The 15,653-nt window shown below is 39.1% G+C and overlaps 2 protein-coding genes across 3 annotated transcripts; both read right to left on the minus strand.

The window, feature by feature from the left end:
• Nucleotides 1-253: 253 nt before the first annotated feature.
• On the minus strand, nucleotides 254-5,703 carry LOC146330137 (uncharacterized). 2 transcript variants are annotated; one of them, XM_084715620.1, is made up of 3 exons: nucleotides 5,636-5,703; nucleotides 4,032-4,089; nucleotides 254-2,766 (listed from the first exon to the last, which is right to left on the minus strand). In XM_084715620.1, exons 2-3 carry the CDS (start codon nucleotides 4,078-4,080, stop codon nucleotides 1,646-1,648), a joined length of 1,170 nt encoding a protein of 389 aa, XP_084571746.1. In that variant the 5' UTR covers nucleotides 4,081-4,089; nucleotides 5,636-5,703; the 3' UTR covers nucleotides 254-1,645. The 2 variants fall into 2 exon arrangements, with proteins under 2 accessions (XP_084571746.1, XP_084571745.1); XM_084715619.1 differs by lacking the exon at nucleotides 5,636-5,703 and adding an exon at nucleotides 5,350-5,487.
• Nucleotides 5,704-7,018: 1,315 nt separating this feature from the next.
• LOC146330138 (TBC1 domain family member 24-like) lies at nucleotides 7,019-13,837 on the minus strand. Its single transcript, XM_084715622.1, has 11 exons — nucleotides 13,383-13,837; nucleotides 12,967-13,175; nucleotides 12,576-12,837; nucleotides 12,299-12,415; nucleotides 11,308-11,724; nucleotides 10,978-11,217; nucleotides 9,534-9,689; nucleotides 8,707-8,770; nucleotides 8,492-8,590; nucleotides 7,552-7,849; nucleotides 7,019-7,434 (listed from the first exon to the last, which is right to left on the minus strand). The coding sequence occupies exons 1-11, from the start codon at nucleotides 13,586-13,588 to the stop codon at nucleotides 7,259-7,261; spliced, it is 2,244 nt and encodes a 747-aa protein (XP_084571748.1). The 5' UTR covers nucleotides 13,589-13,837; the 3' UTR covers nucleotides 7,019-7,258.
• Nucleotides 13,838-15,653: the final 1,816 nt, after the last annotated feature.

Here is a 15,653-nt window from a genome sequence, read left to right on the forward strand (position 1 = left end):
CTTTAAAATTGAAGAAGTGTTTTCAATGATTTCCAGCTCCTATAAGAACCCACTAAAGAGGGTGCACATAAAAAGATAGAGATAAATGCGTAAAGGCAACCACTGGCGATCTTAAAATATTTAGCATTTTCACTATTTTTACTGTGTCCTAAGTCAACTGTTGTTTTTATCAACATGCAACATGCAGCACAACTGTTTGGTAGCCTTCAAAAAATGGACATTACACACATAAGAAATGCTCTACTTGCAAAAGTTATTATGAAAACAGTTTATTGGTGGCTGTGTTTTCTATGAAATCACTTATCAGAGAAACTTGTGTGGCTTAAGGTTCAATTCACATCTTCATCGGCACAACTAAAAATACATTTGAGCACATTACTTTAATATGTATTGTAAGAGAGCAGGAGGCCCACGGTGTTTTTGCTACTATGCAGTCAACTACTGAACTATGTAATGTATCTGTTTATGGACAGTAAGCTACAATGTATGTATACAGTATCACAAAAAAAATAAATGGCTTATGTAACTACATAATATATATGCTATACATAATTAGAAAAAACGGAAATAAAAAATATGAAAAGGATAAAGTTTAAACCATTTTAATTTGTCAGAGGAAAACTGCTGCTCCACTTTAAACCACTGTTTAACATTTAAGCTTACATTTTGTGACACTGTTGTCTGTGACCTCATAGCAGTTTCCCACTAGCAGTGAGGGGATAATACACCTGCATAGAGACAAAGGTAACAGCACTTTTCTACTCTGAGTCAGCATAGCAATGACCATTCAGTGAAGGCTTAACTGTATATTTAAAAAAAAGTACTTGATATAAGAGTACAAAATGGTATATTTTGGCAACAAAACTTTAAAACAAAATTCAAAAAGAAAGTTAAATGTCCTTTAACAACTGCAATAAGAAAATCACCAAGCTACTGGTATGGACTGGTGTGACTGGTATGCACAACTCCTCTTAACAGTTGTGCTTCCTATGATACTTTTACAGTGAAGTAACAGATTACATTGGATTATGTTACTTACCAGGAAAGCAGACATTTAGTCAAGGCTGTAGTCTGGCATCTCCGTTAATCGTACAGATGCAAAGACTTGGTCAACATTTGATACAGTACCAGTTTGGTTATGTCACATAAAACTTTGAGGCCTTCTGGTACCTGCACTGCAATTCTAACAGGTATTTTGGCAAACAGGAAATTATTCCATTGTATGAAATATTCTTCCACAGTATCTAAAAGAAATTGTCAGTCATAAAGGAAGATGTAAACAGAACTTCTCCACATACAGCAGTGTGCTTACATAGCCACATCTGTGTTCACCCAATTAACAGAACATACCTATACTAAACGTAACATTAATTTCAACTGCTAACATAGTTCAATAAACACAGATGCCAGAAAATGCAATGTCTGGCTTTGATAATTAAAATATTGTGGAAAAAAAGCTTATCTGGAGCAATGACAGATATTTTGAGGACATGCAGAGCAAGCAGCGAGCTGAGTCTTCAAAACTTCACAATAAGTTTTCAATGTACTACAAGCTACTACAAATTAGTACAATTTAGCTTAGCTGTGGCTCCAGAAAAACTGCTTGAAGATGAAATGTCTCTCTATTGGGATTCCCCCTCTATTTTCAACTGCTAGCATTCTCAGAGGGTCTTTCAAAGCTTGGTATGTCTTTAGATGTGTCCATAGACATCTGTCTGTGTGCGTGTGTCCTCCTGTGTCTGCTAAGAGAATGGCTCCATGAAAATCTACGACCGCAGGTGAGGCACAAATAGGGCCTTTCTCCTGTGTGTGTCCGCTGATGTTTTGTCAGTGACTTGTACCGTGTGAAAGTTGCCCCACATTCATTGCAAATATATTTCTCAGACTTAATATGAACATTTTGTTCATGTTCTTTCATGTTGCCCAACTGCGAGAAGCCTTTACCACACACGGGACAAAGATGTGGTTTCTCTCCTGAATGGGTCAATCCGTGAATATTCAAATCCTGGCGAGAATAAAATCCCTTTCCGCAGATAATGCATTTGTATGGTCTTTCCCCTGTGTGGCTCCTCATGTGTCTTTTAAGTCCTTCTGAGCGGGAGAAGCAGCTCTCACACAAGGTGCATCTGAAAGGTTTCTCTCCTGTGTGGGAGCGGAAGTGGCGACGGAGCTCTGAGGCCTTGAAGAAACACATCCCGCAGTCAGCGCAGCAGTGAGGCTTTTCTGGCTGCTCCTCATGCGTCTTTTCGTGTGCTTTGCAGTGGCCTGACTCTGAGAATCCTTTCCCACAGACTGAGCAGGTGAAAGGCTTCTCTCCGGTGTGCATTCGCTTGTGACGAACAAGTTTGTTGAGTTTACTGAACGTCTTCAGGCAGTATGAGCACTGATGAGGCACCTTCGGCTTCTTAGAGTGTGTGCGCTTATGTCTCTCTAACTTTGAAGGCCTGTTGAAAACCTTTCCACAGTCAGGACAGGGGTGCTTGTTAGTCCTATTGTGGCAATTCTCATGTCGGATCAGCTTCTCTTGTTGCGTGAAACTCTTATCACAGTGCCGACATTGATGAAGTGTCTTAGGCTTCCTCGTGTGTACAGGTTTATGCCTCTCTAGCTTTGATGGTCTGTCAAATACCTTGCCACAGACAGAGCAAGGGTAGCACTTGTCTGATATGATGATCTCTGGATGTTTGGAGTTCTCGAGCTCAGTGGAGGTTGAAGCATCATTGGAATCTGAGTCTGAGTTTACCTTCACAACAACTTCTGCTGGACCTGAGGAACAATCACATCAAAGAATATCTTCTGAATATTTCACTGAACACGTTGACTGGAAAGAAATTTCAGCAGAATACAATGATTACTTATTATCATTGACTAATGCTATGTAACAATTAAAACAATGTGAACACACAAAGGAAAAGTAGAGTGAAGTGTGACTAACAGCTAGGCCTGTGCGGTATACCGGTTTGTACCGAAAATTGGTCTTTATTTTCATTATGATATGAATTTTTCATATAACGCCACACCGATGAACAGCCCAAACAACGTCTGGAACGTGCACAGCAGGAAAGTGTTTCAGCGGGGACCCATCTCACTGCTGCACACCAACACTACAGGCGTGCTTGCCTGCACCAGGGATGTTCCTAGCAACTAATTTCCCAGTCGATTATACGCTAAATTTAATTTAGACTAGTCGACTAGTCTAACACTAAGAAAACACTCAGAAAGCAGTTAAAATTTAGCAGAATGTATTAATTTATAATGTGAAACACTGTCCAAAAAAATATACTGTGTATTAAGAGCCATTTGAAGCCATTAGTCACAGTCTACAATCGCCAAATTGTACTTTAAATGCCGCTGAAATGCATGCTACTTTGCGCTGTGCAATACAAACCTTACACATTATTGTACGAAACATGACAACAACTCACTAAACGCTTCACCTTTTCAGACCAAAGAGGGTCACAGTGCTGCGGATAAAGGATCCAGAGCTAAAGTTAGCTGCTAGCCTGACACACAGTGTGGCGAACGTTAACAGTGCTAGTAGCAGCAGCAGCAGCAGCTCCGCTTGCGAGTTTATGTCTGTGTATGTGCTTAATATGGGCACGTTTCTCCAGTCGAGTAAATATATATCAGCTTATTCTGTCACAATCTACATTCATCTGTCCAACTATACTGATGTAAACATCCGGTGTTGCCAGGGCGATTGGAGCATACGCGCTGGGTGAGAGGGGTTGCCTTCTGACAGTGCCGCAGCCCCAACTAGCGGCAGGCAGCTGCAAAAAATCTTAGGGGCAACGTGTCGGATGACAGCATTGATGATGATCACAGCAACCTTTGCACAGATTAGCAAATATAATCATGTTTCTGCAAAAGAATTTAAGTTGAAGTTTTAAGGTGAAGTCTGTAGAATATGAATACCAACTCAAAAATTATTTTGCTGTTATAAGTGCTCTAACTGTTACTTAAGTGTTGGAATAGTGTGTTTGAGTGTTCACCAAATTAATATAATTGTACAAAGAAGCATTAATACTTACTTTCGTCTGAAGATTCTGTTTTAGGGACAGATGCTGTGTCTGGGCCCATGATTGCAGCCTATTTTGATAAAACACATAAACAGACACAAACAGAGGAAATGAAAAACTATTATTTTAGTATTATAGAGAAATTATTCAATTTTATCACTTAAGCTATGTATATAAATAATAAATCATCCAATTGTACTATTATTTACACAAACAAACATCTTGGTATTTCTTTTTGCTTTTGGTAACCAAGATACATACTGAGCTATACATGTTACAGTTCAAAACCAACTTCTCAGTGCTCTCTGGTGGACAAACTATGTAACAGCGATGCTTTCTAACTGACTACAAACCTGGTTTGGCATGTACTGAAATGTGCAACAATGAGGTGATGAAAGAAAGAAAGAAAGAAATGTAACATGTTGAAAATTACTTAAAGAAATTCCTGCTACAATACAGCATATTTTGCACAGTTGAGTTCAGTTATATGGATCAAGTAGTGATTTTTAGCATTCATATATAGCTTTGCAATCCATATTAGACTCTACTATATTCTTACTGCAAGGTGACAAACAGAAATGTGTTGTGTTGGGTGATGATTAAAGTAGATAACGAGGACACCACAGAGGAGCAAATGAGGCAGAACAATTCAGCTGTTCTATCAGCCCAGCCCTGTCTGCAAGAGACATTAAACCAGGTTAGATGGTTAGATGAAATATTGGTCTGACCACTGGTTGGCCTCCTTGAACAGATACCCAACCTCTCTCCATTGGAGGGGGTGATAGCATCATAGCACGTTGGGATGGATACTATTAATACGATTATACAAACAGCTATTTATAATCCTGCCTATTGAGGCATCCAACTGCACATCAGCAACGTGTAACTTGAGTACAGGAGGATGGAGAGAACAGAAGAGACAATACTGAACTTTGAAAATCTGATAGGCGAGATTTGAGCTAGCGTTACAAAATGCATGTCGAATTGGAAGCCAGCTAGAGCTAATTCATAAAATGCCATACGTGTATTATATGATGTGTGTAACATCTGCAAATGGGCAGGGCAACTAAGCTGAAATGGTTTCCAATTGAGTTTAGCATGACTCCGTCCTATGACAAAGGACGCCACACAATTGTGTGTTTAACGCAAGATACATTATTGCTAAAGTGGCCATAAAAATTGAGTGTAGATGATTGTTCATCTGGTATACACATGCACATTGTAAGACCTAGATAGCGTTAGCTCGCTAACTTAGCTACAGCTAGCATTGTTTTCGCGTTAGCTAACAAACCGTGTAAGATTAAGCAGGCCATATAAGATTGAGTCCCACCTCTCTAATAATCCTTAAAACCGATGGTTGTCACATCTTTTGTCGGCAACGTTTTATATTCAACCCTCTGCACATTTGAAGGTAGCTAGTCACTGCAGCTTGCTAATCAATGTAGCAACAGTCTTGTGGATATGATGAATTCTCTCAAGGGAAACCGTTCATTTGCGAAGCTCTCGCGATATTTGTACGTATTGTTAGTTTATTTTGCGCCTTATACGAATAATTATGTTATAGGATGTGACAGCAGTGTAGTTAAAATGTGGGTAGGTTTAGGAACAGAAAATACCTGTTTAGGATTTGGGAAAGGTCATGGGTTTGGGGTAAAATGATGACTCTCGCGAGATCTTTCGTTGGTCTGGGGTTCCCTTCTAGACATGGCCGAGTTGATGCCCGTTCGCATATATGATACCTTCAAATGCACCACGTTAATTTGAAAGTTCAAATATTTAAGAGAAGAGTTGCCATTGATCATGGTATATCTGTCACATTTTATTTTATTGTTCGTGCGTCACATACCAGCTGCCTTTTACGGTGAATGTACACATTATGTACCAAGTTTGTTTTTTTTTTTAAGAAAAATATGTCAACCAAGTTTAACAATGACCACAGATACAGCTGACACATGCAAATCATGCACTAACATGCAGCTGAATCCAGACATACAAGTATTTTCGTTGTTGACATTGTTTCTAACACCCACACTAAGAGTTTTCCGTCTATTACCACAAAAATCAACAATTTCCCCATTTAGATCTGCCCCTTCCAACAGCACTGGAACGCAGCAAAGATTTTCAAAATAGGTCAATAATTTATTTTTGGTAGGGTGGACCAGTTGGACCAGGACCCCCTCTTCCGAGTCTACACTGCTATGCTCTAATTTTTGTCAAATTTCAAGTATCCTGTATGCAATGATGTGTATACTGTAGAGAGGATATCGATAACTGTCAGACCACTTTAGCCTGTGGGTTCATAGACATACTTACTGGCTTACACATGTTATTAGTAATAGGCTACATCTGTTGACAATTTCAACATTTTTAACTCAAACAGAAATAAATAAAAACATTGCTTTCTGTCTGAAAGTCATTTACTTTTTATCTCATTACATAGGCTATTAACTTAAATACAATAATAACAAAATACCATATTCACAATAGGTCACATGAATAAGTTATTAGACATTGAGAAAACAAACAACTGATCATCACATTATAAAGGTGCATGAAATTTAACTGCGTATCAAATAAACTGCAAAATAATAAGACAAAAACAATGTAGAAGTAAGTATATTCATCCTAGAAAGACCAACAGATGTTTACACAGAAAAAGAGCGATAATTAGTAGACTTTGTGGGAGGACAAACCAGAATTGTAATTTTTCTGCTTCTGTAATATGCTTACAGGTTATAATCAGTCCTGATAGTTAAATATGACCCTTTGGTTGAAATTAATCAATATTTAGTGATTGATATCAATTATGATGAATCTAGAAGGGGCAGTACTTATCCTCCCAAATTCATTACGCCTACTCAAAATTGCATCGCACTACATACAGTGCTTACTCTCACAACTGGTGTGGCATTTGTGTGGATATGTTCATTGTGTTTTTAGAGCTTCTCTGAAATGGGAACTAGTGCATATGTGGGCTTGTAAAGTTCAGCAAGACATTGAGTGGGCAGATTTGAAGGTCTGGACCCAGGCTAAATGGCTAAAACATGACTTGATATGTACACAATAAGTCAAGTAAAATCTCACTCAGATGCTTCACAATATGTACATAAATGTCCATTTCACAAAATAAATATTTGAAATTTACATAAAAATCAAGTCAAATTAAAAAGCACAAAGAGATTAAACTGGTTCAGGGTTTACCAAGGGATGCAAAGTTACAAGGTTGCTCTCCCGTTATTTCACTGAGAGGGAAAACTGTGGGAAAAGGAAATAGAGTTCTGGATGCCCCATACTTCCAGGGCCTGGATCTTGAAATGTCCCTTGCAGAGTGGGATGCTCTTGAATGTGTCACAAGGCTCTGAGAATCCTCCCTCTAGGTCTTCCTGTAGGCAGAGTGCATGGCCCCCATCACCACCTAAGAGACGACACACACATCAGCACTGCATTAACAAGCCCTGTGTCAGCTGACACCACATTAGACCTTTTCTAAAGACCTATTCTACTCGTCTGGCGTTATGTTTAATTTACATACCAATAATGAGCTGACTGTCACTGCCTGCTATGAACATGGAGGGTTCTTGTTCCTTGGGTCTCTTTGGCTCTTTGGCAGTCATGGGCTCCTCTGCTGGGGCGGTGAAGGGGATCGTCAGGTAGCTGGGGTCCTGGGGCGTTCCAGCAGGACAAGTCAGAGTTGTGGTGGCTAGGGTAGAGGTGATGGGGGAGCAGCCATTAATGGTCACCTCAGAGGAGGCCTGAATCTGCTGAGGGTAAGCTCTCCTGGTCATGATGTTGACCATAGCCTGCTGATAGCGCTCCATGCTGGGACGAAGCTGAAAGAGTAAACAATTTCTGTTTGACATGCGGTTTAAAGGACCAGTTTGTAGGATGTAGGAAGTGGCATCTAGTGGTGATCTTGCAGAGTGCAAACATGTCACCTCACAATCCTTTTACTAGTGGAAGGATGCAAGAACCGGGGTCATGTGAGCCTGCCAGCTAGTTCTGGTTAATAACCTGGCAGCTGCAGTCTGAACGGACTGTAGATGATTTAGAGCAGACTGACTAGTACATAGAGGGAGTTACAGTAATTTAGACAGGAGAAAATTAATGTGTGGATTAATAATTCAAGATCAGTAGAAGACAGGATACAAAGGAAAACAGGTTTAAACAAGCTTGGTTACATGATGTTAAAAATTCATATACTGATCAAAGATGATGCCAAGAATCTTAGTCGTGGATTTGATATATGAGTGAAATGAGGCAATAAACTGATGAACTGCAGTGTAAAAGTTATCAGGTCTAATTAAATGAACGTCTATTTTGTCAGGATTTAGTTGGAGGAAATTATGAGACATCTAGTCTTTGGTGGTGGTGGGAGGACAGTTGATTCAGGATATTGGTTTTGCAGAGAAAGAGATCTCAGTATCATCATTCATCGTATCATTTGAGAAAAGGGTAGCAGGAATATGTCTCACCGTAAACACAAAACTTTCCCCAGTTCCAAAATATGTAAGTCCCTCAGAGTCATGCTTTCTTCTTTCTATCAGATCTGTTGACAGGAAGGCACCAAAGACCTGAGAATGAGACATATTACAATATTTTAGCATCACAAATCAAATCTAAGCTTATATCAAAAGGAAAAGCACATTATTTAAGCAAATTATCAGGTGTATCTCAATATTCTTTTTACCTCTTCATCCACAGTTTTGATCATCAAGACCGCTGGTTCATGTCCCTCCACATGTGAATAGAATCTATATGCAAGAAAGAAACATGTTCACATGTTGTTTTGAATAGCAAATAAAATGCTACATAAACAACCAGACAGTGTCATTGATGACTAAACCTCGTCTTATATATTACAAAGCCTATCTGCACCATATAATATTTGAAGAGAACATTTTGTAAGTTGGGAGACAAGATAACAACTTTAACAATTATGGCTGAAACTCACTCAAGTGCTTTTGTTTGTTTTATTCAAGATGGGATGAAGTCAGGGGAAAATTAGACGTTGCAATTACAAATATATTTTGTGGTGGCTTTACAATTACAAAAAGACAGGGTTGGATTAATGAATCTGAATTCTTAGCATTCTCCTTTATATTTTAGAAATGATCACTTAACAGTCATTAGACACTGAAAACTCAGGAATTTATACTTTCAGCTTTTTTCTACATAAACAACATTTGCCACCTCAATGAACTGTCACCTGACTGTCACACTCAAAGCAAACATGTTTATAGTGAAAACACTGGGCCTCTCTCTGTTACGTAAGTAGATGGGAGAATCTGTTTTTCACTGCTGAGACGTGGCGCTCAGAATTATATTGATCCGTGACACCTGACCTCATTTAATCGAGCAGGTATAAACAGAAAAAAATGAAAGATTCAAAGGCTTTTGATGTATGAAAGAAACACTTTTATCCATAATTCATGCCTGTGAAGTAGCAGCTCATTAGTTATTTGCCTCCCACGTGGTTTCTCAGTGGGATTAAATTAGTGGACAAAGGTTACTTACGAAGCAAGACTTCTGCCATGTTCAGCTGTACTAAACAGCCTAATGGGACTGAAAAGGGCAAAGCGCTCAGGTATCCAGGCCCAGACGACTCTCATCTCAGTCCCTGTCACAACACTGGAGGTGAAGTTGCTGAAGTCCACCGTCTCAACTGACTGCCTTTAGGAACATAGAAACAGCTATGATGAGAACATGAAACTGAGATTAGATAAATATGAACAGTTTTCTTTTTAGCGTGAACAATCAATATAGTATTTTTATCTCAGACAACACATTAAAAGTCCTTGGCAAAACATAATTTACCCTTCCTCAGTCACAAATCACACCCTTTCTGATGAACCACCACGTGACATAACTTTGGAAAAATGATGAACTGCAGTCAATGGAGAGAGAAAAGTTATTTTTTGAATTGTGCCACAAATGACACGTGCCATGTTTGTCAGTTTAAAAGATAATTTTACAAGTCAAGAAAGTCACTGTTTGTCGTAAGAATATGAAGATACAGAATTAGAAAGAATACACACCCGGGCATTGTGTGACTTTTCTTCTAAAGCTAACATTACCCATTGAAGCTATGAAGCCCGAGTGTTTTCGTCCTGGGATTTAGTCACACAACAACAGGTCTTACCTGTTCTTTCTCTTCGTGGTTGATAAAAACACCAGGAGTCGCTGGATAAAACACTTCAGGTAAGCTAACATTAAAGAGGCAGCAATATTCATGTTGATGGAGTTTATTGTGCAAGATGAGACGTGTAGTTCACTGCGCAGCTTCGCACAAAGCTAAACTACACTATGATAAATCATCCACAAATTGCAACATTCTTGTCTTGTAAAATCATTTTAAATTGAGAAATGTCACATGTGTAAATCACGGCACAGTTCAAATGGGATCAAAAAATGATTTGTCTCTCGCCATAGACTACCATTTATATTTTTTCCGTGGTAAGTTCCCACGGGGCACACTGGACGCTCTGTGGCTTCACCTCTCTCTAGGTCTGTCTATGCCCCAAAGAAAATCAAAGTCTGAAGATTGTTAAAAGATGTTGCTGGGAGACCTGTATAAGCTACATAGTCACAACTTAAATTAGCTAATGTTAGCAAAATGCTAGCCTACTAACTAGCAGTCTACGTCAATAGTTAGCTAGCTAGTTACATCTGATAGCTAATGTTAGCAAAATGTAGATAATGAACTAATTAATCTACATCAATCACTAGCTAGCAAGATAATTAGTGTTTTGCTATAATTGGACATGGCATATCTAATTACAGGAAACAGGAAAGATTAAGTTGACTGAGGGTCCACTGTGTACCAAGCTTGCACAGCTGTTATTGGAGCACAGGGTAAAAAGGGGTGGGACTTAGGAAAGGTCAACAGAAACCCATTTTAAACAGATTCCTTTTCTTCTATGTTATTGCCTTTTCTCTATCAATGTCTGTACTAACTCACCTCTTCTGGTGTATGCTGACGCCTTTTTGCATGAGGGAGTCCTTATTAGCATTGAACAGGAGGTTGAGCTCCCTCCGTGTGGCCATGGTAATCTTGAAGGCCCTCTCCAGAAGCTTCTCAGCTGTGCAGTGTCGAGTCACGTTCTGCACAAACCTCTTCATATCTGTCCTGAAGTCCTCCACGTCTGCCACTCGAGATGACACAGATACTTTGTAGAGGCTTAGCAAAGCCAATGCCACCCTACAAAAGAATCAGTGAATATACTCATGAGAAATCACACTCTCAGACTGAAAGCTTTTGTTTACACGTGGAAATGCAGCAGCAACAAACCTGTAGAGGACCTTGTAGCCCTCCAGTAGGTAAACATCCAGCACTCTGATGGCATATGTGAAGGGAAGGTCAGCAAATATCCACATAATCCAGTCAGAGTAGAACTCAAAGAGGTTCTGATGGGAGCTGGCGATCAGCTTACGGATGCCTCTGCAGCACCTGTTAGCGAGGTCTCCAAAGGTCATACAGGAGGCACGGTAGGTGAGGAACGTCTGGTCGATGTAACGCTTGTTGGGGTCATTGTAACAGATCAGCCGGGACACGCTGTAGAAACACTCGGCTTCATCCTCGCTGAAGTGGAGGATGAGGGAGACCAGCTCGGGCAGGATGGGGCAGAAGTTCATGTCTGGGAAGTATTTTCCGAGGCAAAGGAGGATCTTTTTAACTGAGTTCAGGCCTGCTTTGTTGAGACAGTATCTGGATAAGACAAGAACGACAACTCACATCACTCATCTTCCAATCTAATGCAGTGTGTATGCACAATAATTGAAAAACCCACATCAATTTTTTTACTATACCCCACATAAAAACACAAAAAAAACAATTGGGTATACAGCAGCAATGCTGGAGACAGTGTGGGCACATGAATGCCAATCAATCATGTATTTTCTCTAATACATACAAAAATAAACCCCATCACAGGCAACTAATCTAAGAATTAACCAAACATGCTTTCACTTTGTGATTTTCAGGTTTATTATTTTGCTAGTTTAAGAGGTCAAATGTTAAGTCTTCACAGTATTGCCAAAAAGTTTATATAGTCTCATATTCATCCAGATGTCTAATGTCTAGCTATGCACTCCTACTCAACAACCCAGCCACTCTTGGGATTTTTTTTTATGTTTGTAAGCCCACGCATGTGACACATTGACACATTTGCTGAAAAATATTTTTTAGGGATCATCTACTATGTACAACAAGTTTTCAATATATCTGCATAGTACAGCAGCATGTCTATGATACATGAACCAACATTATCCCACAAAAGTACCTGGGTATTTCTCCTGCTTCCATGTACTCTGGGACTGGATGGGTGCTGATTTTCTGTTCTCCAAAAAGCTCCTTGACCACTTCATAGTAGACATCTCTGTCTGGAGTGACAGGCCCACTGCAGATACAACATCAGTGCACATTCAGATCGTTTGGTTACGTGGATTTAAAATGGAAAGTACATACTGGTTTTGCAAAGGTCATACACATTTTTCTTCATGACAGAAAATATCTTTTAAACATTTTAAATTGATGAAATTCAGTGTGTCCATCTTAACCTGGAGTTGATGCTGTGGATGATGTGATAGTAAGCTTTGGCCCTGAGCGTGTGGGGCATGGCCCAGAATCCTTCTCGGCCCATAGTTTTCAGCTGCTGGTGGTCACTCTTCAGGATCTGCCGGTATCTTTCTGCTGCTTCTGGGTCAATCTTCTCCCAGTCCACAAACTGTCCATATTTCATCCCAGAGCTGGAGCAAATTTCCCAGCTGTCCAACTCAGAGATGGTTATCATGGGAACTGACTTCAGACTGCCTTTACTACCTGAGCAAAATATAAACAGGTACAATTATACATTTAACTCTGTTTTCCTTAACAATGTAAATTTATTCAAAATTTCCTTTTTTTTTAAAACAGAATATCTGAATATATGTAAAAACATGATTTCAGTACCATGAAGTTCTCGCGATTGCGAGTGCTTGTTTGGTTTAGACTTGGACTTCCTTGAGGCGAGTCGAATACCAGCTCCATCCCCTTCTCTCTTCTCCTTTTTGGTCACTTGATTCTGGAGCAGGGAGCTGGTCCTCAGTGGACTGGACATGGAAGAGTTTCCCATATGATGGTCAGAGTAAAGCTCTGATGTCTCATAGCTGTAAAAGGACCTGAGGAGCAGTTCATTCAGTATTAATTATGTATTCAGTAATGTTTAACAGTCCTTTTTAATACTTTTTTGTGATACGTATGGTCTGCCTTTATCGAATTTTACCACAACATTAAAACAGAAATCTACATAAATATGAGTTGTCTGACAGCTAACATAATGTGGATTAAAAAAGGCACAGGTCTGTAAGTTTAAAGTGAAAACATACCTGGAGCGAGGTCTTAGATAGTTTTCCTCTGTCTGGGTCTGCACACCGTAGTGCTTACAGTCCTCTGGGCTGTAATATGAGTGAGACCTTTGCCTGCTTCTGCCTCCTGCCATAGAGCTGAGGTCTTGGTCAGAGGATGTGCAGATCGAGACTGAATTCATGTTTCCACAATTGGAGAACTCCGGAGTTCTTGAAACATCAAGCATCTCAAGTCTTATTCTTCAAAGAAATGCAAGTTGGAAGGTAACGTGTCCGCTGTGACGAGGTGCGTCTCCCTGGGATCAGGGCTTTATATAAGCCTGTGGGCTGTGTCCATGTGAAGTAAGCTGTAGTGGCTAGGGTTTGTTTGTGGTGATTTCAGCCAGTGTTTAAACTATGACAACACACGGTGTCTCATTCTAAGAAGAAAGAAATCACAAACAATGAGTAATAATTTCCAGATTACATGACAAAACACAGGAAAGATACGATTTTACCAAGTGTCCTTCAAATAACCCTACTTACTGCAATGTATGTAATTAATTGTAATGTATGTAATCATTGCCATTGCAGTCGGCTTGAATTTTGTTTATTTTTACAGTTACACCTATTAAAACTAACAAATTGACTCTACTATTAATTTATCATGACTGTGGGACATCAGTATCTACTCAGGTGTAGTATCTTTTCAACTGTGCAATATCAGTATTTCCTATGTGCAACAAGTATAAATTCGACTGTTGAGTTTGTTATTTGCAATATTTTATATAGACCTATTTTTCTTAAATTTTCCTCTTGTTTAAATTGTTGCTATTTATATTGTTGCTATTTATATACACACATATATTTTTCTATCCATTTTGCCGCTGTAAGACAGCAGATCTCTCCATTGTCGGACTAATAAAGGATTATCTTATCTTGTCTTACAGATTGCTCATAATAAGGTCATCAGAAAGAGAAGTGTGATCATCACGTCTTTCTCTGAAAACTGTTTCATGTGTAGGATCAAAATGCCAAATGAGTCTATTCCAAGAAGTTGTCCACTGGTTATTATTCTACACAATAGATATATGTTTTGATCCAAACACAACTACTGTTTGGTTATGAAACATAAAACCTCTACGAGTACATATCTCATATGTGGGCTCCACATGCAACGCAGTTGAAAAACAAACTCTTCAGCCCCCTTAAGTGGAGACAGCATGCCGTCTTTCCTTCGTGTTACTTTCCATGAAGGCTGGGACAATGAAAATAATACTTGTACTGTGAGTGCAGTGTAAGACATGAAAACAATTACACAACACATTTGTAATTCAGACTGTACTATTCATATAGTTACAAAGCCTATAGTTACAAAGGACTATTATATATTTCCATGGTATTCTTACCTTCTTTAAAAAAAAAAAGACCAATCATCTAAAAAATACTGTTGTTTACATGGCGTCAGTTTGAGGGATAGAAAACAACAATCTCACAGATGAGTGAAGCTTATCAAGACAGACTTGATCCAGCTGAAGAGTAAGTGGCCTGTATTTATTTACAGTATGTATGATATGAAGATGTGAATGTGAAAAAATATAATACATGTACATGAGTAGTTCTATATTTATTTGTATATTTTGTGTTTGTGCAGATATCTAAAAGAAAAAAAAACACGCAGACACAAATCAATACAAAGGTGTTTCATAGGTGTGGGGTGGCTGGTGGGGGGCTGTTGTTCTCAGGGAGGGTAGGAAACCGCATGAACACAAGATGTTTTGCTTTGTGAGGTTGTGTAAGCTCTTGCTCTGCTTTGCATACAGCACACAGCATGTGTGTAGAATAGGTGTGCAGGTTTTAGTGATATGAGAAATTAATGCAAAAACACCTGCTGATTTGGTATATATAATCTCATGTTTTTTTTTTTATTTATTTTATTTGTTTTACAGTGTTGGAGAGCCTGACACCTCTGCTGCAGGACAACAAGCCAGTCCCCCTGACTCACAGAGCCCCCATGAGGGAGCTGTCCAGCAGTTCAGCAGTACTTATTGTAGCTGTGGTCCCTTCTGTTTTCCCTCTGTCTCACTGCTGATAAGAACTGTTTTCAGGCATGGCATTCATAATTTTTATGGACAAAAAAAGAAAAAAAGAAAAAAAAAGAAAGTACTTATTACTTAGTACTACTTACTTTGTAAGTATGTGAATAGTTTTGGTTGTGTGTTGACTAGATAGTTATGTCAAAAAACTTTCTTCCAGTAGTTTTTCTGTATGTTTTGAATAAACATGAGAGATTAAATTTCCACCTGTTTTTTT

This window comes from Lutjanus erythropterus, chromosome 3, assembly GCF_056507025.1.
Source record: "Lutjanus erythropterus isolate fLutEry1 chromosome 3, fLutEry1.hap2, whole genome shotgun sequence".
NCBI lineage: Eukaryota > Metazoa > Chordata > Actinopteri > Lutjaniformes > Lutjanidae > Lutjanus > Lutjanus erythropterus.

Bases quoted from the DNA above. Each gene is read 5' to 3' on its own strand.
- LOC146330138 (XM_084715622.1), bottom strand. From the start codon at position 13,588: ATGCTTGATGTTTCAAGAACTCCGGAGTTCTCCAATTGTGGAAACATG. The intron at 13,176-13,382 runs GTATGTTTTCAC...ACTGCTCCTCAG, and splicing joins TATCTAAGACCTCGCTCCAG to GTCCTTTTACAGCTATGAGA. The intron at 8,771-9,533 runs GTAAGTAACCTT...TCTTGCATATAG, and splicing joins CATGGCAGAAGTCTTGCTTC to ATTCTATTCACATGTGGAGG.
- LOC146330137 (XM_084715620.1), bottom strand. From the start codon at position 4,080: ATGGGCCCAGACACAGCATCTGTCCCTAAAACAGAATCTTCAGACGAA. The intron at 2,767-4,031 runs GTAAGTATTAAT...ATTGTTCCTCAG, and splicing joins AACAGAATCTTCAGACGAAA to GTCCAGCAGAAGTTGTTGTG.